This window comes from Charadrius vociferus, unplaced genomic scaffold (genome assembly GCF_000708025.1).
Source record: "Charadrius vociferus isolate BGI_N301 unplaced genomic scaffold, ASM70802v2 scaffold195, whole genome shotgun sequence".
NCBI classification, from domain to species: domain Eukaryota; kingdom Metazoa; phylum Chordata; class Aves; order Charadriiformes; family Charadriidae; genus Charadrius; species Charadrius vociferus.
This window is the reverse complement of record NW_009648539.1, coordinates 158,392-183,045: the sequence shown is the minus strand read 5'-3', so window position 1 is coordinate 183,045 and position 24,654 is coordinate 158,392. Positions and strand designations below refer to the sequence as shown.

The following is a 24,654-nucleotide window of genomic DNA, read 5'->3' as shown; positions in this document are numbered from 1 at the left end:
TGTACCAGGGAAAGTGTGTTGCAAAATCCAGGAGCCAGTTCCTGATCAGAACTACTCCTGTACGTGGAGTCTGAGTAGGTATTTCACTGTAGAGTATGCCCAAACTAGGTATCTTTGTGCTTTCAGCATAGATGGAGTGCAGAATAGCCTGGGATGTGCTGCCCAGAAAGGTACAGAAGTGGTAGCTCTGCTGCTGTTGAACAGGACTTGTGTCTCTAAGTCCCTTTAATGGCCTTTGAAAAATGCGGTTTGTTTCAGCCTCATCTTGTCATCTAAGTGCACTACTTGATAATAATACATAAGTAAGACATTTGCTTGACCTTAACAGTGTATTTGATACACAGTTACTTTTTTGTAGTTGTTAATTTTGTTAGTCTGTCCGAGATTGGCACCCAAGCTGAAATGTGCGTGGCTCTGGCTTATAACGATTACCGGTAAAACTTCAGGATTTTTTTTTTTTTTACATAGTACAATTGACAATCTAGGTCAGAGCTGTTCTTTTCTTCTGATTTTTATTTTTCTTTGAGCATAAACCAATCTTAAATAAAGAACAGCGTGATTAAAGGTATATGCTACCCATGTACTTCAAAATTAGATATTTTTTTTTCCCCCAACATTGATTGGTTGCTTAGAAACCCAGAGTTGGATTGAACAGGTGTTGGAAAGTCAGCTGGCAATACAAACCATCACTAATAGAGTGTATGGGGAGCTCGGCCTGCTTTGTGGCATCAGTCGGTATGAAGTGCAAGGATTTGATTAACACTGAAATTCCATCTGAATATTTCTATGTGGTTTAATGATAGTATTTGTAATTACAGTTTAAAAGTTCTTACTATCAGAAAGCTTTGAAAAAATGCATGGTCAGTTGGATTGTCAGAATTTATTTGTGTGAGAAATATGCAAAGTTGCTTTCTTTAGTAAGAGAAAGTAATTTGTGTCCAAATTGTTATGTGTTAAGGAGCAATAAAAACATTGATACCCATCTTGCCTGTTGAACTAACATTTATCTGCAGAGTTGCTAGTGTAAGTTTGTTTCAAATATGATTGTGTTGCGTAGTCAAGGGAATTCTTTTTGAGCTGTGTCAGTTTTTGAGAACGTTTCAAAGTGTTGTTTTATTTGATAGCATTTAATAGCTTAGCAAAGTTGGATGGCTCAAAAATGCCTCTGGAGTAATGTTGCAAAACAGAAGATTAATCAGTGAGTCTGACTTACAGCAGGAGCCTATCTGGGGCTGGATTATGGTGGGCACAGTGGTGCAGCTGTCTAACATTAATAGATCTCTACTGGATTGAAACTGGTTTCGTGGTGTGGCACTGTTTCCTTCTGACTACGGTGAGAAATTAATCATAGGAGAGGTGCCTATGAGTTTAAATCTGACATCTTTCTGATGTCAGGTATTTTAACTTTGTGATAATTTGTTCGAATTTGTGAGCTGATAATAATGAGTTACCATGTGATGTGTTCCCTGAATCCTGTCTCAGTTGAGATGTGGTGTCTAGGTGTGCACAATATGTGTATTTCTTCATTTTTTGATGATGTGACTCCTAACAGCTTTTCCTTTTCAGAAATAGATCAAGGAGCTTTGCTGCCAGGCCTGGGGAACGTTCTGAAACTGTAAAAACTGGAATTAAAAATCTGTATTTGATGCCTTCCGTGAAACCAAAACCTAGTTTGTGCATTGAGAGGTGAGTGTGTCTTTAGTTTGGGAGTAAGAGTGCACACTGTAAGCCATCTTTTGACTGCTTACAGTTATTGTGTTCATACCTTGGAGATTTCCATGTGACATGTTCTGAGTTGAAAAGAAAAGATTGCTTTCCTGTCTTGTGATCCTATGTTGACCTTCTAATGTTTTCAAGCATGGTTTTCCCTCGCCTCCTTCTCTAAGTTCACATGAAGTATGTAGGTTTTCCAAGTCATATAAAGCCTTCAACAACTCCTTTGCACATCATGGGCTCTGAAGTTCCTTAAGAATAAAAATTGCTACTGTGTTACTTCAGCAAAAGCCAGTTTGGAGTTAAACTTCTGATGTTTCTCTTGATGCTTTGTTGCTTTGTCTCGCCGAGGAGACCAACTCCAGTGCAGGCAGGTCTCCAGTGGGGAAAGGAATCACAGCCGCGAGGGCCGACAAAGGGTGCTTTTTGGGGCTTTTCGAAGTTTCTGGAAGGCGGGAGGAGGGGCAGGCCTGGGCCAGAGCTGGCAGCGCGTGAGCGGGGCTGTGACGTGGCAGGGGTGGAGCCACACACCCCCGGCGGTACTTATAAACGAGCTGCGAAAGAGTGCTGCTGTGTTGGCCACTCGGAGGGGCATGGGGGAGCATTCAGGAGAGAGCCCGCAGAGCCGCAGCGGCCAACAGGCGTCTGTTCTGTAGAAGGGCGTGCGGGCGGGGGGCTGAGAGCACCGCCAGCTCAAGAGGTAAGATCACTTGGTAGTACCCGGTCCCCCTCCCGTTTCAAGAGGCAAACCAGTAGTCATTGCCCTCCCGGAAGAGGACCCAACCATGGTTACCACTCAGCCAAAAGCTGTTGCTAGAAGGCATGTTGTGACTCAAACGCAGCTCCCACACAAACCTGCAGCCGTGCAGGTCTCTGGCTGCAGAGAGTGCTTGAGCCTGTCCATCATACTGGAGGGCAGCAAAGACAACACCTTTGTGCGCTCTGAGCAGGGGAATGGTCTGTTCCGCATGGTGGCAGAACTGAAAGAGGAGGTGGAAAGGTTAAGGACTATCAGGGAGTGTGAGAGAGAGATTGGTGGAGCCACCCCCTGAGGCCAAGGGAGCAGACTGAGGCTCCACAAGTAGCAGAGGATCCCCTCCCTTCTTGCCATCAGGCAGAAGGAAGTGACCTAAGAGAAGGAGAGGAATGGAAATAGGTCTCTACATAGGGAGGCAGATAAAACCCTCCCCAGCCTTCGTCACCTTCCCAGTTGCCCTTATGTAACAGGCATGAGGGTCTGGAACTTGAGGAGCAGATGCATGAGGACACAGGAAGACCCGTCCAGGGGGTTGTGAAGGGAGAGCCAGCCAGCCCCGTGCACTAGGACTTCTAATATTAAAAAGAAAAGAAGGGTAATTGTTGTGCGTGATCTCCTTCTAAGGGGAACAGAGGGCCCCATATGCTGACCAAATCCATCCCACAGGGAGGTCTGCTGCCTCCCTGGCGCCCGTGTCAGGGACGTCACCAGGAAACAGTGGTGGAGTCCCCATCCCTGGAGGTATTTAAGGGTCATGTAGATATAGTGCTCAGGGACATGGTTTAGTGGTGGGCTTGTCAGTGTTAGGGTAATGATTGGACTAGATGATCTTACAGGTCTTTTCCAGTCTAGGAGATTCTGTGATTCTATAGAGAGGCTTAGGATGGTGGAGTTGGGATAAGAAGGAAAGAATAAAGTGGCTGCTGCATATTTGCGGCTACGTTTTGTAGCTTCCTGTGTAGTCATTTCTTTGTTTTCCATTGTATGGCCAGTTCAATCCCATATGCTGTTAGTTTGGTGTGAAAGACAAGAGGAAAAAGAAAAACCAATGCTTTCTATCACCTTCCTTCACAGAAAAAATAATATGGTTGTAAAAATGACTGTTGAGAATTATAGATCAAGCATATTATTTTAACTAATTTGCAGCTTCTTGAAGGATCATTTCTAAATTCCCTCTGGAATAAATGCACTAACTGCTTTCACCTTAGACTGTGAGTTATTTCACATAATAATGGCAAATTTTGTCACAGTTGCCTCTCTGTTAGTGCAACTAAAATTCTGAGTGTTAATAAAAAATTTGGAGTATTGTTATTATCATTCTATGCTTGAAAGCTATATGCTTCTGGAATAAAGCATTATGAATCAGCAAGTCTTGTTAATGACACAGTAGTAAATTGACAAGAGACACAGCTGAGGAGTTGACTTTCACAGCAACTTGTATTTTCTATGGTGACTTTGATGTTACCATACTATCATGCTCCAAAAAGTTAGAGTATAAAATATATATATATGTATTTTTAAACTCTATGCAGTTACCAGATACTATTTGAAGGGTATGAGCTTTCTATCTGTTAATACAAAAATCATCGTGGCTCATGTCCAGGTTATGTTGTGCTTGTACTTAGGCTGGCACCTGTGTTTCGGGCAGCCTTACAGATGCACAGAAACATGAACGTTCTCAAGATGCCACTCAGCTCTTATTTTGAAGTTCAAATCTTTCTGTTGGCATAAATGAAAACTGTATGAGACCCCTGAGCCCATGTGATTTGAAGATTTTGATGAGGTAGAGTGTGATCTCACTTTTTGACCAGGACATTTCTGTCCTGGTACCTCCTGAGACCTGACACCAGAGTCAGGAGGAGAGTGAGTATTGGCGTTTCTGGCAAATGCTGGTGGTTATGGAATGTTAAAATCATGGTACAAGCAGTGAGAAATTGAAGTTGAATGAGATAGTTTGATGTCAAACTGAGTTAAAGTTAACAAAGTTTAATGAAAATGCAAACCCGTAACTTCTTATGTAATTGTGTGGGTTGAATAGGTTGTGGTGAATAGTTGTAAGGAAATGTTTTAGCTCAGAGAGACAAATCAGAACCGAAACTGCACATTAACTCTTCAGGTGAGTTTTGATTTGTGTATTTACAAACTGGTACTTTTCATCTCTCATTTTGCTCTGGTTTGGGATTAAAATTCTTCGCCATTGTCATTTCTGGAGTTTGCAGGCGAGCCTAATGGTTATTTCTCTTGTTTTCCAGCATGCCATCGGAAATGCTGATGAAGATATTTTCCTATTTGGATGCTGTGTCCCTGTTGTGTGTTGGTTGTGTGAATAAGCACTTTTATCATCTGGCCAATGACAAGTAAGGAAATGGGAAGCATAAATGCTAGTCTTAATTGTGCAGCAGATGATTTTACCTGAGTTATGAGTCTTTCTAATTTAGTTTCACTGGTGCCAGAGCACTGATGCATGTACCTACTCGCAATTACTCTGCTGAAAATGTACTGCATAGCTCACAGCACAATGTGTTGTATAGAATTCTAGCTGTGCAAGCCCTGTTAAGTTTAATGGAAGTTATGGAGTGAAAACTAAATACAGTGTTTTGAAATGTTGCTGTTAGCATTTATTTTGTTGTAAAATTTGCATATATTTGTTTGTATTCATATGCACCTGCACAGGCTTTTTGGTTCAGACAATCCTTAGTGGTGTGTAGCCAGTAGCTTTGTAGAATTGTCATAGCTCTTTCATCAGGTTTTTGCAGACGGCTTGATTTAGTCAAGTGATTTACTAGTGGGTTTTATCTGTTGCTCTTTCTGTCAAATTTTGGTGACTTCTAAATGAAAACAAAAGGGGCAAAGATAAATACTGACACATTTTTGTAAGTGGTTGATTATACAGAGTTCACAAATTGCTCCTACCAGTGTCATGATAATTTTGTGAAATGATGGAGGGGAGAGACTGTAGTTGGTACATGATAACTAGGATGTCTGAGAGTATGGTTTTTTTTTTTTCCTAGGATTCTGCTGCATTAGTGTTATTTAAATGAGAAAATTTCTCCCTATATAGGAAGTTGCTGCATCTGGTATTCATAGGTTTCTCCCTTATTTGCCAAAACTTGTACAGTGATTTGGTTAACATTAGCATTGACACCTTTAGAACTGATGAATTTAAAGGGAAGACCATAATCCAGATTTATTTTGTGAGGCTGTCAGCAGGTGCATGTAGATAAAAATTGTGTAGTTGACACAAGTTATATATCTTAATATGTGTTTTCCACTTCAGGATAGTGAGGTAGGATAAAATCATTGTGGCTCTTCAAGGGAAGCTGATTCATCTGTCTTCATCTCAACAATGTCTGTTTCCATTTTCTAATCTTGGCAGAGATTACTTTATGTGCACAAACCGGATTCAAGGAGGAGATATTTTCCCTTATCTAGGAGACTGACTGGTTCAGGGGGACCAGGTCACTTCTTCCTGCTGGATTTCCATGGACCTTCTCTGAATCTTTTGGTGAATTAACAGAAGTTAAGTCCATGTGACAAATGTGATCTTGGTTTTTTTTAGGCAGATTATCTTTTTGAAGATATTTCTACTGTCCTGGATGTACAGGATGCTGTCCTTGATGCAACGGGACCATCAGCCTTTCATTGTGATATATCTGTGCTGCCTAATGGTATGCTTTGTCAAAGCAAATTCATGCTTCTCTGTTGGATGCCTTTTTGATTTGTCTACCCTGAATTCTCCAGAAATTGAGGATGAAGGGGCAGCAATACCTCCCTAAGCGCTTGTGATTCAAAGTCCCCCTTTTTCTCTCCTCTGCCTCCCTGCTCTGACTGAATTTTTGAGCTTCTTGAACTGATTTCTCATCTGCTTGCACAATGCTGTTTTGGAAAAGGAAGGAGCAATGTGTAACAGAGTGAGGAGAAGGGTGGTAGGTATTGGTGTCGAGTCTGTCTTCATTCAACTTACATTGCCTGAGACTGTACCTGCAAAGCGCAGGAAATGCCTGCTACTGCCTTGTCTTTTCAGCATCATGCAACCAGATGCTGAGTATCTCTCCCCATGAGAGAAAGGATGTCTGTCTTGGGAAGGGGGTTTCTACTTAACAGGTGAGGGTCATATGAGGACGTCTTACTGGACTTTTTAGGGTCAGTAAGACCAGTTGGATAAAACACAGCTCAATTTCCCCAGATGATAATGTGTCAAGGACACCTCTCCTCTGTTTTCATCATCCCACGATTCTTAGCTGCTTTGGAGTTCAATAAGAATTTCCTCCCTCCATCAGAAATGTTTTATACTATCTGATAACTGGGTTATCTTTTATTTTCTGGTCTCAAAATTAACTCTTAAATCTTTGTTTTACTATTCCATATCCCAATTTTGGTGAAAGGAAAGTTGGAAGCCCATGTTGACTGTGAACCCCTCTTTACCAGTCATAGAAGCTTGTGGGTTTGTGTGGTTTAAACAGCTTTGACTGAAAAAATGGCTGTGGGAGATTGTGCATATACCTGCAGAGCAGCAGGCTGGAAGGTTTTTGCAAAATTCCTGAGTATGTTTGCATCAGTAACAAAGAGCCTGGCTCTTGGCATGCGGGGACTTACTCTCAGCAGGTGATAAAGTGAGAACAGTTTTCATGGGTAGTAAGCAGTGTGGGATGGATTCAGTCCTTGAGTGCTTTAATGGCTTAAGGAGGAGAAAAACACGTTACAAAGCGCGTTAGTATAAGTTTGCCTGGGGATAAGTGAGGACTGGTAAAGGTAATCTTGCTGATAAATGGTAGAGAATTTCTCTTGAGAATTTGTTTCTGTTGCTGTTAATTTTCTTTAGTGCAGTTATGTAGACTGTGTGGCTGGCACTTTAAAATGAGAAAACTTATCGGAAACTTTTATTCACAGATTGTTGTTTAAATTCTTGTAACTTCTTGTACTCAATATTTCCTGGACTGTCCTAGAGATACTGGGGTGTGGGGGGGGTGGAAATGTGACCTCATCTTTTTTTCTAACAGGAAAGAGATGAACCCATCATTCCTGTTGCATGTGTCTTTGAGCTCTTAAAAAAGACATATTGTCTCTGAGCTTTTCAAAAGAGAGTGCAGAAGGGATTAAAATGACAGTGATACCACCACCAAACATAGGTGATTCTAATTGTCTTCCTCCACCCTGCTTTCAGTTGGATCTGTGTGTGAGACTTGAGGGGTCCAGATTGTCTTAGTTGAGTAAGAGGTATTAAAACACTGTTCCAATAGCTGATTTTGTGTGAGGAAGATGCATCATTATTTTGGGGTGGAATTTTAAAAAGTAACTGCTTAACTGTAGTTTTCACTTAAGTCACTGAGTACGGCTTGGCTGTCTCTGAGCTTCATCCTGCATCCCATATTTTCAGGCAGACAGACAAGACTTACCTTTTCTTTGTTTCCTCATGATAGCTTTCTCTCAGATATGTACTGTTTTGTTGGTGTGGTTTTTGGTTGTTTTTTTTTTTTTTAAATCTGCTTCAGTGTCTGTGAAGGAAGTAGCAGCATAAAGAGAAGGAAGGCATTTTACAAACCACGTACTCTAGTGTGTTATTGAGAGGCATAAATGCTGGGAGATGCCCATTAGCTGATGATCCTACTTTCCAGAGTGCTAGTCAAACATTTTCTGTGTATGTAGTTGAGATGTTTATCAACCTTACTGGCATATTGTCAGATTTAATTGAATAACTTTTTTTTTTACTTCTTTTTTCCCCCCTGCGGTAGAGCAGAAAGTCTTAAGTGGATCTCATTTGGTATGTATAATCCACAACAAGAAATGTGTTCAGAGATTCCATGTTCTTTGAGAACCTCATGAACCCATGAGAAATGCTGACATCTAGCATCTTTTGGTTCCTGACCCTTCATGTTTGCACCAGGGAAACTGACCTCATATGAGTTGTTGGAAGGTCCAAATGGGGAAAGTGTAGAACTCTGCCTTTGTGTTTTTTGACTAGTACCGAGGAGGCTACAGTTTCTGGTCTTCTATAAACTTAGATTTAGATTAAACCCAGTTTGCTAATAATCTAGGACTTTATATTTTTTTTCTGCTAACATTATGCTCAATGGTAGCTGAGACATGCTTATAAGAATAATTAAGTAACTACTCTTGAAATTTATGTGTTTTTCCTCTTTATTTTTATTTTCAGTGGAATCTGGCTGAAAATCTATTCCAGTTGTTTTAAGCCAAAAAGGGCAATTTGGAAAATGAAGTCTGAACAAACTGAAACTGTTTCCTTGGGCTGTGCTGCTCTACATGATAGAAAGCCTGGATACTGGAAGAAAGAATACATCTTCAAACAAGTAACTGCTGTCAAAACTAGAGTAATGCGACTTGTTAAAGCTGTAGATCCTTATACAGGTCTTCCATGTAAAAACAAAGAAGCTATGAAGTAAGCAATGCCTTGTCACAGAAAATGTTTACTTGAGAACAATGTACAGAATATTAATGGCTTTGGAAATGCTGGGGGGATATGAAAATAGAGCTATAAATGTATATCATAATGGGAAGATACGACAATAACCTTTAAATGACCTAACCTGAGAAAGATAAGTAGCAGTTAGTAGAAATGTAAAAATTCTGTTGGAAGCATAGTTTAAGTTTTGTCACTTTGAGAATCTTTTTTTTTTTAACACCCCTCTCAATTCCTAAATAACAGAGCCTCTGGCTTGAGTTGGATAGTTGTTCTACAGGACAAAAATGGAAAGGAACATGTAATGGAGAAGGCAAACCTATCGTTTAAGGACACATCTGTTACTATACTTTGGGATAGTACAAATTGGCCATGCTTAGACATCCTGTCAACCCTGAAACTATTTGGAGTTACGCCATTGCTTCCTGACCAAAGCAGAGCACCCAGCAAGAATGGGTGAGTTTCAACATAGGAGTTTTGAGGGGTTTCTGGTGTAATTGGTTGATTATGTGTCTGTAGGAGCTATCTGACCTTGGTTTAACTTCAAGTTAATTCTTTCTTGGAAAGGCTCTCTGTAATATGTCTTCCAAAGCCTATGTCCTTCCCTTTATTGGTAGAGCTTTTAGCAAGAAGTAGATATAATCTGGGAAGCTATGGCATTATTTCATAGGTTTATGTAGCTACTGGCATGCAAGATACAAACTGATAGGTCCTGCCTTGGGGAGCTGAATCTAAGGCATAGGTACAAATGAGCATGAAACAAATATGTAAATCTAGGAAAATGTAATGTGAGCTATTTAGATTGGAGCAGTTCATAAACGTCTATGTGGCTACAGTCAGGTAATCTATGTCACTAACATTTATTTTTTCTATTAGATGTGTATGTGAATTTAGGGAACATGGTGTTTGGCAGCGTCTACATGCCAAAAAAAAAAAAAATAAAATCAAGAGAAGCCTAAAGTCAGCTAAACAAGTCTTGCAGTCAAATTATGGGGGAAATGTAGTTGTTTCACCAAAATGATGATTCATACATAGAAAATAGTAAAAGAAAGCTTGCAGGCAATTAGTATATTTATTTCACAAGGGTTGATGTCCCATCCCTGCCCCAAATCTTGTAGTTCAAGGTAATATGATGAAGTTCTTGTCAGTGGCTGCCTCCCGAGCAATGTGTAATGGTAGGTGATACTACTGTGATACTATTGTGAGATCTAGGAAAATATAATAAGAGCCTAAGTCTGTGAAAGGTTTTAGAAAGAGTTATTTCTCCATTCTGAATAGGTAATGCAGACTCTGCTTTCTGCTCTTTTTTTATGCGTTGGTAGCCAATAAGAACGCCTGTGAAGTATGAACTTTAGTAGAAAGGTGTTACAGAGGTAAATCACTTTAATTACAGGCAAAATCGAGAAATCATTTTCTAAAATATGAAAGCTTCTTTTAACAGAAGCTTTTAATTTATTATATATACAGTTTGATCCTTTCCTTGGAATTTTGCTTCTGTGGAGGAAGAATTTACCTTTTCAGTAGCTTGCTTCATACTGACAAATGTTCAGTGCTTCCATCTAGTAGCAACATAGTATTTAGAACAAATTATAAAGTAATTCTTTGGGTATTTTGAAATACTGGGCAAACGTAACTTTTTATTGTTTTTTTTTAAGTAGTATATTAGGCCATCCTATGGTGGCTTTTGTTTCTTTTCTTGTTGGTTGTTGAGATCCTGCTAGTATGCTGTAGTTGTTCAGAAGTAAAGTTTGTAGCTGTGCATGCTGAATGCTTTCAAAACTGTTTTCATCATGTGCTGTTGGTCAGGCGTCAGAGTTAAAAATGAAATTAGGCTAAACTTTCACAGAAATAAGGAGATGTAGTCGTCTTGTTACATTCTGTATGTTCTTTTCAAAGACCTCGTCGGCGTTCCTTAATTGCTGAATACCATCTCGCTAACCTGACTGAAAGTAGTGTAGCAGTTGGTGCTGATAAGCTTGTCCAGCTCTTCCGTCTGAATCCAGGGCTCTTAGTAGGACTTTGGAAGGTAAGATAACATTTTGTTTCAATGCTTTATTATGACTTGAAGAAACAGATTCTTTTGCCTTGTAGTTTGGGATTTGGGGAGTTTTGGGGATTTTGGTTTGTTAGGTTTTTTTTCCATCTTCCTTCTTTTTCTTTGTATTTTGAAAGATCTTGTCTAAACTAACAACAAGAAAATACAGGTAGGGATCACTATTTGACTCTTTATTGTATTCTAAAGAGCTGTTGCAGGAGTATCTGTACTTCTCAAAAAAAAATCCACTACAAATTAAGAGAACAGTTATGTATCATAGTATATTAGATACTGTACTGATCTTATTTCAGTGTTCAATTATATTTATTTTGCAGTCTTCACATGCCAAAGTTCAATATCCTAAAGACATTTTAAATAGAACGTTTTGAGGAGAGATGTGTTTTTTTCCCCTGACTCATGCCTTGCCCTGTCCCCATCACTCAAAGTGATGAATTCCCACAAGGCATCTTTGCTAGTTGTTTAATCTGCATCACCAGGTAGTCGCATCCTGCTCCAGCAGTAGGAACGCTGGAGCCTTTTGGGGATATTCCATTCTTGGTATTAAATGTCTAAGTTACGGGGTTAGTCTCTGTAGGCTGTGTGTAGAGATGCATGTCTTTGGAGAGCAGTGCAGAACATCTGAAGTAGACTTCTGCTCTAAAGGAATCTGTGTCTTTGCACTGAATACACTGGGACCTAGGTGTCTGCCTGAATTTGCATACGGTTAGGTGCTATGGAAGCCTATCTCAGGGGTTCTGCTCTTGGATTGAATTCAGAGGTGGCAGCCCTCCTCCAGCCATGTAAATGTGGTAGACTTACATTATTTGGCAGTGGCAAAGAACTTCCCTCGGGGAGCACGTGAACAGTTGCTCCAAGTTGTGTCTCATTTCCAGCTGGAAACTCTTGCGACCTCAAATGTGCAAAACCACCAAAGGAATGGTTTAAAACCACAGAAGGGATATTTGTTTCACTCTTACTTAAAGGTGTCAATTTCCTAGAAAACTTGAGACTGGCTGACCTGCATGAGCCTATCACAGGTTGTCTCAATCTATGAAAAGCTCCAATAAGTGAACAGCCATTTCTTTTGTATCTTCAGAGGTTTAGCAGATTGGTGTCCCTGTGTTGCTGTTCCTATGGTCTTGCTAGCGCATTACCTCTTCCCATGCTTGGAAAGAGAACTCTTTCAGCACCTGGAAAACGGTTCAACCATAACTAAGTTCCACAAAGTTGTTAAGCATCTAGTGGCTCGCTCTAGTATATTTTTTGTGCTTACTTTTCTGAACAGCTGTTCTTATTCTCTACGTAGGCAGAGTAGCATTAGGCAGTTAACTGTAGATGGGTGTAATAATTGTAAATGGCATGACTTGGTTTTTTACACATAGCTTAGCTGTGTAACAGAAATTGTTGATGCTAGTAGTTTTGTCAGCCAAGGACAGGTTACGTGGGCCTTCTGGTATTGGATAGAGAAAGGCTGAGAGACTGTGATTGATAAATCTCTGTCATTATATCTTTTGTAGCTGTAATTTTGCACTAAAAAAGTACAGGAGTAGCTAAAAAAAAAGTTTGAGTAGGGCATGTAACTTTCTGTTTGGTAACCCAGAGATGAAAACAATAGCTGCCTGGTTTTAAGGACAGTAACAGACCGCTGACAGTGAATAATTTTGCTATTGACTTGTGTGTTTGCAAATGTAGGAGTTCAAAATGCTGAAATCCTAGCATTCTGTGTTCTTGAAGTAAGTAGATACCTTTGGCTCTGTTTAGTTCTCACATTGAGCTCTGAAGTTTTCTTTGAGCTATATAGGCCTATAGAAGGTATGTAGTTTTCTCAGGAGTACATAATCTGGTCAAGCCATGTGGGGTTTTACTTTGAAATTCACTATTTCTATTGAATTGCTCTGTATTCCTCAATGATGATTCCCTCTTTGCAAAAAATTCCTTACACATGAAAATAAGCTTGATGCTTAGGTATTTCGTAGCTGAGAGTAAGGCCTGTTTGACTCTTTTTAGGTGTCTGGTTTAAAGTGGCAAGTAGAAGCTAGAGAAGTACAACTAATGGATTGCTGTTGGTCACTTTGCATTGGCATAGCTGGTTTCTCTCCCTTTCCCCATAGTATAGAAATGTTGTGATCTTTTACATATATTCTGTACTCTTAGAATCATAGAATCATAGAACGGTTTAGGTTGGAAAGGACCTTGAAGATCGAGTTCCAACCCCCCTGACATGGGCAGGGATACCTCCCACTAGACCAGGTTGCCCAAGGCCATGTCCAGCCTGGCCTTGAACACCTCCAGAGATGGGGCCTCAACAACCTCTCTGGGCAACCTGTTCCAGTGCCTGACCACCCTCACAGTGAAAAATTTCTTCCTAATGTTTAATCTAAACCTGCCCTCTTCCAGTTTACAGCCATTCCCCCTTGTCCTGTCACTACATGCCCTAGTAAAAAGTCCTTCCCCAGCTCTCCTGTAGGCCCCCTTTAGGTACTGGAAGGCCACAATAAGGTCTTCCCGCAGTCTTCTCTTCTCCAGGCTGAACAGCCGCAACTCTCTCAGCCTCTCCTCATAGGAGAGGTGCTCCAGCCCTCAGATCATCCTCGTGGCTCTCCTCTGGACACGCTCCAGCAGGTCCATGTGAAAAAGACAGTAGCAGTTATATGAGTCCAAGTGTTAAAGCAAGCCATTATTAAACATTATTACAGTAACTGGCAGAGTAATAAGTAGCAGCATTTATCTATGAATTTTAATGCTCAGGAAGACCCTGTGAAAAAAAGTATTTCCAGATGAAAATACATCTACTTTAATTAACTTTTCAGGAGAAAAATGAAATTGCTTTTGTTATGGCGAGTCTTCATTATCATCAACTTCTTGAGAGAAGCACTTTGGGTTCTGCTACTGTGTAAGTTTTGTTTTCTCCTTTGTGGGTAATAAAGATAACCTTTTGAATAAAGCTTTGAGTTTTACAGTTAAAATTGGCTGCCGGTAAGAGGTTTATATTTAGGCAGTAATTAACTATTCTTGTTTAATATAAACATCAGTTACAGGAACTATATACAAAGCTGTAGAAGTATTTTCATACTAAAATGTTGCCATTGTTATGCTATTAAGGAGAGAATTTAGTCATACAAGTGTGCTAGTATTTGCTGTCTTGAGAAAGTTAGAAATACACTGCTCATACTTTCTCCCTTTTCACAAGCAGTCTTTTTATACCCTCTTCCTATTTGAAAGACCTAGACATTTTAGGAAGTAGGAAAATAATCTTTAGCTGTATAATAGGGGAGAAAAAAATAATCTAGTAAACTGATAAGGTGCCTACATTTATCTTTCAGTGTTATTGAAAAACTAGTTGGATTTCCTATGAATTATTTGTTTATATGTGTATATTGCAGTGTATAATACAATACCTGTTTATACACTGTAAACTGTTTAAAAAGATGGAGTTTTTTAGTTTTAGAGGATGATTTTGGTGATTTATTTTACACCCAGCCCACCCCCTCAGCTTTCTGCTCAGATACTATTGTATCTACTGGTAGTCTTATGTGACCACTATAACTTAGTACGGCTCTTTTCACACAGAAGGTAAGATTTAACATCTCCATTACTACCAGGTAGGATCCTATGTAGGAGCTGCTCAGTTGCCTCTGGGAATTGGGCTTTTCTGGTCATTTGTATGCAGTAGTTTCTCTTTTAGGTTAGGCACGGACAAAATTATTCAGTAACTGCTATTCCAGAGAATTCTGTAGCTAGTTGGCTGATGGGGTTTTTTTTGTTTGGTTTGGTTTGTTGTTTTTTTTTTGCGTAAACAAATCCATATTTTGGAGTTTAATGGCTGTACCTTTTAAAGTCAGCTACCATAGTTTCTGCCTTTGGCTAGGCTGGACAGCTGATTAGAAGTGTTAGATACTGTATTAGACAGCTGAAAAGTATGATAAACTAGAGATGTTTGATTTTCAAAAGCATTAATAAAGAGGAAAAGTTGTATCTTCTAATAATTTTTTCCCTTCTTAAAACCTTTCCTAAGATGATAGTCACAGTGTCCTACTAAGTCATTCCCCCTTACTTAATTCTATTATTATTATTAATTTTAAAGTCAATATGCCCTTCCACCTAATAAACCTGTATTGGATGATATTGACCCAGAATATGGACTGCATGACTACAATCTACATCTTGATATGCACGGTGGAAGCTGCACCTACCTGTGTGGAACATTCAAGAGCCTCTTCTGCAGAAAAGGTAGAGTTTACAGAACAGTAATGTCTGATTTTTAAAATTATTCCTGCGGTTACGTTTTCCCTCTTATATCCAATATCTCTGTTTTAAGAGGAGATTTGGATTTTTAGGAGTAAGCTGTGTTTTTGTTCATTGTAGGATTTCTTTATATATCTGCATGGTGCGTTGTGTGGTGTCGTAAGCTTGCTCTGTATGAAGGCTGCATGCTATTTCATCGACATAGTGTCAGAGATCAGTTCTGCAGATTGTCAAGATACTTCTGTTTGGTTCAGTGCTGAGTTGATAATGAGGTGGCACAGTTTTTGGTGCAGATTGATGTTCCTTCCACTTGTATACTGTAAGGGAGAGTGAGTTTGTCCTCGTATGTTTTGGAGACCTGGTTCTGTAGAATTCTTCTCAAGTATACTTTAGGTGCATTGACAGATTAAATATTTAAATATATTTGTAGAAGATACCGTGAACTTCAAGATTTATAGCTTTTGTTTCAGTAAACTTAAATTTTCCTATTCTGACATCCTTTCATTGTGTAATAAACAATTTCAGTGATTGTTTTTAACTCTGCTGCTTTTTTTCATTTCTTAGCATTTCTTTTAATGAGACATAATTGGCTATTCTTGTTGTTCAGGTACTGCTCGTCTTAATAATTCTAGTGGGGTTTTGCAAAATATATGGGTGAACTTCAACAGAACCCTGCCTGCAGCTACACAGCTGTCTTTCTGTCAGCAGAGACAGATTAAAATATTAAACTTAAAGTTAAACAATTAAAATTAAACACTGTAAATTAATTATAGCTGCCTAGTATTTTTCTGCTAACAGTATTAATGAGCATTGTGTTGATTTCAGAACATACTTTTTTAGGTGAAGACAGTAGAGGGCACTGTTATCAGGCTTGAGTGCTTTTACAGTGTTAGAACAATTTCCTCATGACTTTTTTTTTTTTTAAATTTGTATTTGATGACTCCAAGAACTGTCACTTAGACTGTAGCCTTGTGCACAGTGTGGAGTGTTGTAGTTCTTTGAATTTGAAATATACCTGTTTTCAGATTCCCGAAAAGCTCCCAGCTTGAAATAAAGGAGTACTCATAAGGGTAAAACTTCAGTGAAATTCTATCCATGTATCAATAGAAATCTCTCCTGAGGTGTTGTTCAATACAGGACTCCTCTTTATATCCTAAAAAAAAAATAATAAATTCTTCTGTAAATTGGCCGGAGGGTTAGGGTTTTGGTTTGGGTTGTTTTTTTTTTTTTTTGTTGGTTTGTGAGTTTGATTTTTTTTTTTAGGTGAATGTTATGTTTTGTTTTCTAAAATGAAAATTGTATGCTCCTAGCAATACAGTTGTACAAAAGAAGGCAGTATGTGGCACACTTTCTTTGTTGGTATCACTTTTTTGCCACTTAGAAGCTACTTCTGTAATACATTAAGCTGATGTTTATGCATATTGTAGCGAATGTCCAGGAGCTACAGTTGTGATGCCGTCTCACTTTGCTAGTTAGAGAATCTGTTTTATGATTGCGATTGTTTTCTGAATTGTTTCAGCTTTGTGTCCTTTAGCTCTGTGACAGCCGCTTGATTCTGCTCTCACAGGACATCAGCCAACTGAAGCCATGGTTCTGCAGGCAATAAGCTCATTTGTCATTTACTCCCTTCCATGTACTTGCACAATAATTCCTTTTCGAAAATGCTTGATTTCCTCCATAATTTGTGGTCAAAAATGATGTAGTGAGGCAGCTTATGGCTATCTGCTGTCACATCTTCATGGTAATTTGTTGTTCACTTTACTCTTGCTGGTAAACATGGTGTTTCTGAATGTGGCCAACAGTGTAGGATTGTCCAAGCTAGTTGTAATTGATGGTTTACGCTTTGTTTTTAGGCTCCATTCTAATGAGTCTTTGTCTCATTCTCTGGGAGGGCTCTGAAGCATGGATGTCTCCGAGATAGTGAGAAGTCTTGCTGTTTCTTAAAATTCTCCACCCAATCCAGATCTATTTTAAATTATGGATGTAACACGACAATGGCAGTTTGCACAACCTGGGACACAGATCAGCTATTATACTGGGGTTTTACTTATTTCTTTGTTTCCATTAGGAAGTTGAAGACACTCATAGGTTACCAGGGAATGCCCATTTGTTATTCTGCAGGATAACTGATTTATTTGTTAATGTTTAGTTTTATTTTTATCTGATTTTTGTTAGTGTTCATTAATGTTATGATTCATTTTGCTACTCTATTTTAAATTCTTCCTGCAAAATTCTTAACATTAAATTAAAAAAGTTATATCACAGGTCATTGAACCGAGTGGATGGAGTATATATGGCTTCAGATCTTTCTGTGGAATTAATACTTACACTGCAGTAACTAGCTGTTTTGCCACTCTGTTTTGGCTGTTTTTTAGCATTTTATTTTATGCTTCCTTCCATTTAAACAGAATTGGTGATATGGTCTTGTTGACAGATACTGTAGAGTGAATATGCTAAATACTTTCAAATTGAATTGGAAGTATTAGAAAACTTTTCTTGTTGTCAGGAAGCGGTGACAGGCTTTTCATATGACTCATAGAAGCCATGAATACACCTAGCTTTTTAATAAGCATTCTTGAAATGTATTTACCTAGGCTTTCAACTTTTTAAGCATAGCTTTGTAGCCATATGGTAGTCTAAGCTTGGCTTTTCAATGGTATTCCTTGTTGATGTGAGCTGTGCTTGCAAAATGTGATGAGGTGATTTTTGTGTGTTTAGAGAGCTTTTAAGATTTATTTGTAAAATACCGCATCATGTATTTGAAATGCTTTTGCTTGACCTTGAAGATTGATTCGCAAGTTTAAATGACCGTTTCAGCATGGTAAGGCTGGTTGTTGCTACCAGTATTAGTGTTAGGCACAGCCTTTCCCAGGAAAATAACAATCAAATTACAACTTGCAACAAAGGCTTGGTTAGCAAAACCACCTTTGAACTATTGGGCTATTTGTTTCTTTCCTCTGAAGTTTGTCTACATGATACATGTTCTCTATATTGGTACTCCCTTTATTTGGAAATATTTTTTCCCTGTAACCTATACTGATTCAAGGGCTGCTTTGCTGCTATACGTGCATAAACGCTGGACATACGGGGCAATGAAACAAATTCTAGATCAGGCTGAAGAAAGCCTTGTCCAATTTGCTTCCTCTGTCTCTCCCTTGCTGTGTTTAACATAGCTTGCTCTGCCCTATAATTTCCTTTTCTCGTCTGACTGGGATGAGGAAGGGGAGATTTCGCTTCTTGGCACTTGCTGACTTTTAGGCATAATTTTTCTTTCTTCTGGATATGAGGACTGCAATAGATTTCTTATATTTTAAAAAAAAACCACCCGTAACACTGGATTAACTAATGCATGAATAATTAGCCTTCAGATTCCTGATCTGCGTCTACTATTTCCATTTTGGCTTAAAGTTAAGAAGTAGCTGCAATAGGCGACCCATCTAGCAATGCAGCAGTTCATATTATTAATGTAATGCAATAGTAGTGATGTCCTGGGCTTCATTAATTTATTAGTAGTATGTTTTTTTAAAATCTGTTTTTAGTCCAAGAAAATTACCTTTTTTTTTTAATTTTTGAATGAGTGAGAGGAATTGCTGCTTCCATTCAAACCTGAATTGCAGGTAACTGAATAGTCCTTTGGAAAAAGTGCTTGTTGACTGATGTTGTTTAAAATGTCTTAGATAAAAGCTCGACTTCAAATGCGGGCTTTCAATGTTCACTCAGTAAAGCTTGACTATTTATCTCAAATATTTTTATCTTCAATGAAATCTCGTGATTGGATTTGATTTACTGAGGTTTGGGGATGGAACCATTCAGGTAGGTATCAACTTGATAGCCTTTCTTGCACTTTGAACTGGATCCTGAAGGTGAATTCTGCTTACATTTTCCTCACTGAGTTCTCTGGGACATCACTGCAAGAACAGTGGGTATCACTGTTTGGAGCGATGCATTTTCCTTCACCCATACGAAATATTTCCTGGGCATAGTCATGTTGGTTTCACTGTACTTACGCTCCTATTCCAGACAGTGTCTGTACTGAAAAACCTGCTGCTTCTGTCCTCTGTCATGTATTGGGCAGCCTCCACCACACAGTAAGTATTCTTTGGACTCCCTGCTTGTGAGTGATGTCTTCCCAGCATTGGTTTATGGCCAAGCGATCTCTTGGGAGTTGCTTGGCCCCACAGTACCAATTCAGAGTAGTTTTCTGGCTTCTGTGGTAAACTGGGGGCTCTCTTTCTGTGTCAGTATGCCTCTAGCTATCTGCTTTCAGCAGCCACTAGGCAAAGGCTTTGGCCGCTCCTGCACACAGGCTTTAGCTTTTTAACTCAAAGACAGCCTTTCTGATGTTGCTTCTTCTGTCTTCAGCCTCATGCTGCTGCTTGGGCTTGATTGAAGGAGGACCACAGGCAAAACGCTCCTCTTTTTTTCACTTTTGCCACTTGCATCTTAAACCTCTACAAGCCCCTTCAGAGTTCTCATCTTACCATCCAGGGCCTGCTACTGGATCCTGACAAGCAGTATTTTTCTGGGAATTCCTTCTCTCCCTTCCTATCTGTCTCTGGCAAGTGGTAGACGCTTAGTTCCATTCTTTTAATTTTTTTTTGAGGTCTCTAGGGCTTTTGTTTGCTCTTTTAAGAGAGTATCTCTTGTTCAAAGAATTTTTTTTTTAAGGGATGTCCTAATAAGAAATCTGCTTGTGTCACTCTGTGGTGCTTTTTTTTTTTTTTTTTTTTTTTTGTACTTGGATATCTTGTTTGTTATGATGTACCCCAAATTATAATTAGACCATTGTACTCCCTGGTTAACTTTCCTCCTATGACTGCAAGGGAAAAAAGAACAATTAAAAAAAGTTCATCTCTTCTGAGGGGACAGGAAGACATACCAAAGAAATATGATTATGTGTAGTAATAAAATAAAGAAAAAAATAAAATCACAAAGAGATCTTAATAATTCTGTCAAAAAATGAAACAGCCTTTGTAAAGCTATTTTAAAAATAAACAAAGCCATAATTTAAAAGCTTGATATAGGCATACTGCTTGTCAGTTTAAATGTTACAATATCCTTTCCAGGGAGGACTGATAGTTATACCCTGTTGCGTAGGGTTATTTGAGTTACCAGACAGACAAAAGAGATTTTTTTTTTTTTAAAAAAAAAAAAAAGGGGGGGGGTGTGAGGTGGTATCTCATAATTTATTTCATATGTTTTGTGTTGAGCTTGACTTTTTGGGAGTGGGTAGTGATGGAGGCACTGGTGGCATAAAATTTAAATACTGCATGTGGAATTTACTGCTTGTATCCTTACAGAAATCCTTTAGGTGGCATTCAGATTTTTGTAATCAAATATACCAATTTTTTTTTAGCTGCTGCTTCTGCTGTGGGTTACAGAATCAATGCCCTAAACTGCGATTTAAATTCTGTATGTGCTTGATATCTAGCTGTTGGTGAATGTCAGTGTTCCTTATTGTTGAGTGGGAAGAAACTAAAGACATGGAGAGAAGCAGAAGGAACACTTACAGTGTACTTGGGCTTAGTTTGATTTGTAGTAATATAATGTTATATATTGTTAATATTTTCAGGTGACATTGCAAACGGATATTTGAGGCTCACAGTTGTAAGCTTAAAGGATAATACAAAGCACTTGCCTCTTATTGGGACACTTGGCTTATCCTGGGAAACAGATGTGTTTAAAGGCAATGTAAAGGTTGGTCAGAAATATTTTTTGATTCTGTAAATGCTTATCTCAAAACAGAATTATGTTTATGCATCCTAAATATGCTAATTTAAAAAAAAGTAAAGTTTTTATTTGTGGAAGGTGTCTGTAACTAGAAAAAAAACCCTCAACTCAAATATTGCAAAAAATGATGTGAATTTTGAGGAAAAGAAGTTTTATCTTTCTGTTTTACAGTCTAGATTACATGATAGACCCATTCTGCATGTGTGATGACGTCAGTGCTTTCCACTCAGCAAAAATGCTGTGACTGACCAACACTGTGTGTAAATGCCGGACAGAAAATGTACCGCAGATGTGCTTTCGGGGAGGGGAGAGGGTGTTGTTTGTTGGTTTGTTGAGGTTTTTTTTGAATACAATAAGTCTTGAACCCACAGGGAAACACTCCACAGTTCTGTTGTAGCATGTATGTGCAATGAAAGTTAGAAAGTGCTGGAGAATGTTAAAATGCCAAGCGACACAGGCAGAAACTGCAGTCCACGTTGATGCAGTCAGCACCTAGCTCTTGAGTCATGTACATGGGTCAGCTGGATTAACTGTTTGTCTTTTAGAGGAATTCTCACTTATTCTCTTGTATAAAATTCCTATAATAGTTATTTTAAAGAAAGTTTGAGAGTCGTTCTGTAGATTTTGCAATAGTGGTGAAAGCATATGTTTTTCAATGTATTTCAGCTGCATGAATATATCAGAAGTACCAAAAATTCTGATAAACGTAACTTAAGCACTACTGAAAGATAATATGGTTCAATACTTGATTTCAATTTTGGCACTTACTTTGAAAAAAGTAAAAAATAAAACTGTCATTTCTGCTCATCCTGCATAAGTGCAGAATGGAATACTGTTTGATAACAATATTTTGCTCATAGACAGTCACATACTTATTTTATAGTTTATAGTGTCAGCCAGCTTTCCTGTGAAGTGACAAATATAAAACTTATTTTAAACTTTGTAATCTACTAGGATCTGTTGGGAACATCAACTATAGTTGAACTTAGATTACAATTTCCATTCAGTCTTCCCTCTCTAATTGCTCACAGCGTTGTTTTATTTTTTTTTCTTTAGATTCCTTGTTTGCATAGTAATGAGTTTGTTGACTTGTATTTTTTCTCAGTTTGTACTAAACTTTGAGTTCAGTGTTTTTTTTTCTGAAAGAACAACAAATCCTTCCCCTATGTGTTTTAATAAAAATATTGTATGTTGGTAATTAGAAGGAATTCAAGCCAACAAGAAAATTCTTTTATAGCAATTGTTTGTTGTCTTTCTTTAATTGCTGTAAATATTCATTGAGACCCATAATGCAGAATAGGTGCTTTTTTGAGCCTTCTGAAAAAATTTATTTCCAAATTTTCAATAAAATTTTATTTTCATTTTATTTTTATTGTGTATCCCATTAATTTCATTAGAACTATTTGCATGCTGAAAGTTAGTGGGATGTTAGCACATAATTGCAAGCTATGCATCATTTGCTTGAAAAGCATACGGTTGGTTGCCGTGTTGGGCAGATATCAGAAAATTAAGGCTCAGGGGAGACCTTATAGTGGCCTTTCAATATATAAAGGGGGCTTAAAGGGAGACTGAGGGAGACTTTTTACCAAGGCCTGTAGTGACAGGACAAGGGACAATGGTTTTGCACTGAAAGAGGGTAGATTTAAACTGGACAGTAGGAAGAAATTTTTTATGATGAGGATGGTGAGACACTGGCACAGGTTGCCCGGAGAAGTTGTGGGTGCCCCTTTACTGGAAATGTTCAAGGTCAGGTGGGATGGGGCTTCAAGAACCTGATCTAGTGGACGATGTCCCTGTCCATGGCAAGGGGGTTGGACTAGATGATCTTTAAAGGTCTTTTCCAGCCATTCTGTGATTCTATACGATTTACAGCAGCTTGGCAGAATTTTTTCTTCCATTAAAATAATCATGAGTAGCACATAAAAATCTGGGAAATTAACTGTCAGAGGAAACGGAGAGCTATGGCTGTAGTCTTCAGTTTAGCTCTATCCTATGTCCTTATAGCGTAAGTTGTACTGATTATTTGTTTCTAGGAAAAAATAATAACCTTTTTTTTTTTTTTTAAAAGCCCTTATTTTGTGGTGAGAGATTACACGTGTGAACACATAGCTGTGGGTAGGTTTCAGTTTGGCTTTTTACATAAAACTCTAAAACTCTTAAGTGCAGGCTACATCAAATCAGCCACGGCAGTAGAACATGCCACTACTTTTATTTGAATTTTATTATTTTATTTGAATTTTTTCATTTTTATTTGAGTTTTTTCCGATACTCTAAGGAAAAAAAAAAAGCTTTTTTAGGCACTTCCAGGTATTTTTAATAAAAATTAATTGCTGAACTACAGATAGTTGGAAATACATGGGAAGAAAAAAACCCCAACGCTCAAGGCCACCCTGCTTTACTTTTCATAATTGGCCTTTGATATGCAAGATGTCAGACAGGAAAATAGTAATTCTTTCTTGTTTCAAGTAAATTTATAGCTTGTATAAGCTATTAAATGATCATCAGATTTGGTTTGAATTTTTTATTTTCAGCATAGTCTACAGTAACAAACTTGGGAAAACTTTGTGTTTCACATTAGCTTTTATGTTTGTGCCATCTACTCTGTATTCTTTGATTGAAGTCAGTAACAGTGAAAGAAATGTTAAAGCAACAGAAGCACAACTATGTAGTACTGTGAAATAAAGCATTCCAAATTAATTTTTGGGCATGGAATATGTGATGTTGCTTTGTTTATGCTTTTAGAGCATATGATGCTCCTGGAAGTGATGCAAGTATACAACATAATTAAGATAATCCACCTTGGGGGTGGTCTTCTTGGGTATCTTTGCAAACATTGTTGCATTCACACAAGTTTAGCACCTGAGTTTAAACTTAGGTTTCTTTCTCATATTGAAAGGACTGTCATTATTTGAATGGTCAGATAACCAGTAATTGAGAAACACAGATGTTAAAGGCTTAAAAAATGTTCAAGAGATAATGTCTGATTTAGGTTGGCAGTGCTACCTTCTGTAGCACAGTTTTTGATGTCTGTATGTTCCAATTTTGGTTTCTGTAGGAAACCTTTAAATAAGTATTTGTTGCTTTGCAGTAGTACTGCAGCACTATCAATTACATTTTGAGTTTTTAGCCTTCATACCAAAAATTGAATTCTAAACCCTGGATATTTCTCCTAAAATCACGGACAAATCTACGTACGGCCCCATGGCATAGGGACATGATGTCTTCTGCTTGTGTTTGTAGGACTGCTACGTGATGGATGTTACTCTCTTGGATGAAACTGGAAAGCCGTTCTGGTGTTTCAGTGCCCCAGTTTACATGGAACTATCTTCCAAGGCATCCAGCCTTTATGACTACATGGGTCATATCTATACAACAGACTATGCAGACTCGGAGGGTAAAGTCTGTGTTGAGTTGGTATGGTTGGAAGAAACCAAAGAGTATTTTATAGTTAATTTGGTGCTTTATATAAGCACCAAAAAGGTAAATAACTGGTACGGAACAAATTACTAACTTAATTTGGTCACTAATTTCCTTGCTTCAAAAAAACACAAAACAGCATAAAACACACGAAATTCTTGATGCTTAAAATTGATACTAATGAGCAAGACTGTTCCTGCGAGTTTTTCAGTAGCACATGCAATTGCATAATTGTTTTTATTATTGGCATTGGAGAGATTGAAGAGACTTGTTGATATACATTAATGTTTTTTTTCTCTGTTGAATGTCACATGGTTAGTTTGTTTCTGGTACTGGGTA

General features: G+C 38.3%; 1 protein-coding gene across 1 annotated transcript; it reads left to right on the top strand.

Moving 5' to 3' along the window:
• The first annotated feature begins 1,645 nt into the window (after positions 1 to 1,645).
• FBXO15 (F-box protein 15) lies at positions 1,646 to 24,408 on the top strand. The gene is made up of 9 exons (XM_009885863.1): positions 1,646 to 1,686; positions 4,723 to 4,827; positions 8,625 to 8,867; positions 9,135 to 9,344; positions 10,785 to 10,914; positions 13,734 to 13,816; positions 15,008 to 15,153; positions 20,741 to 20,865; positions 24,139 to 24,408. The coding sequence occupies exons 1-9, from the start codon at positions 1,646 to 1,648 to the stop codon at positions 24,406 to 24,408; spliced, it is 1,353 nt and encodes a 450-aa protein (XP_009884165.1).
• Positions 24,409 to 24,654: the final 246 nt, after the last annotated feature.

Coding starts and splice junctions, on each gene's coding strand:
- FBXO15 (XM_009885863.1), top strand. CDS start 1,646: ATGCCTTCCGTGAAACCAAAACCTAGTTTGTGCATTGAGAG. Junction 1,687..4,722: donor CCTAGTTTGTGCATTGAGAG/GTGAGTGTGTCT, acceptor CTTGTTTTCCAG/CATGCCATCGGAAATGCTGA. Junction 15,154..20,740: donor GAGCCTCTTCTGCAGAAAAG/GTAGAGTTTACA, acceptor TAATATTTTCAG/GTGACATTGCAAACGGATAT.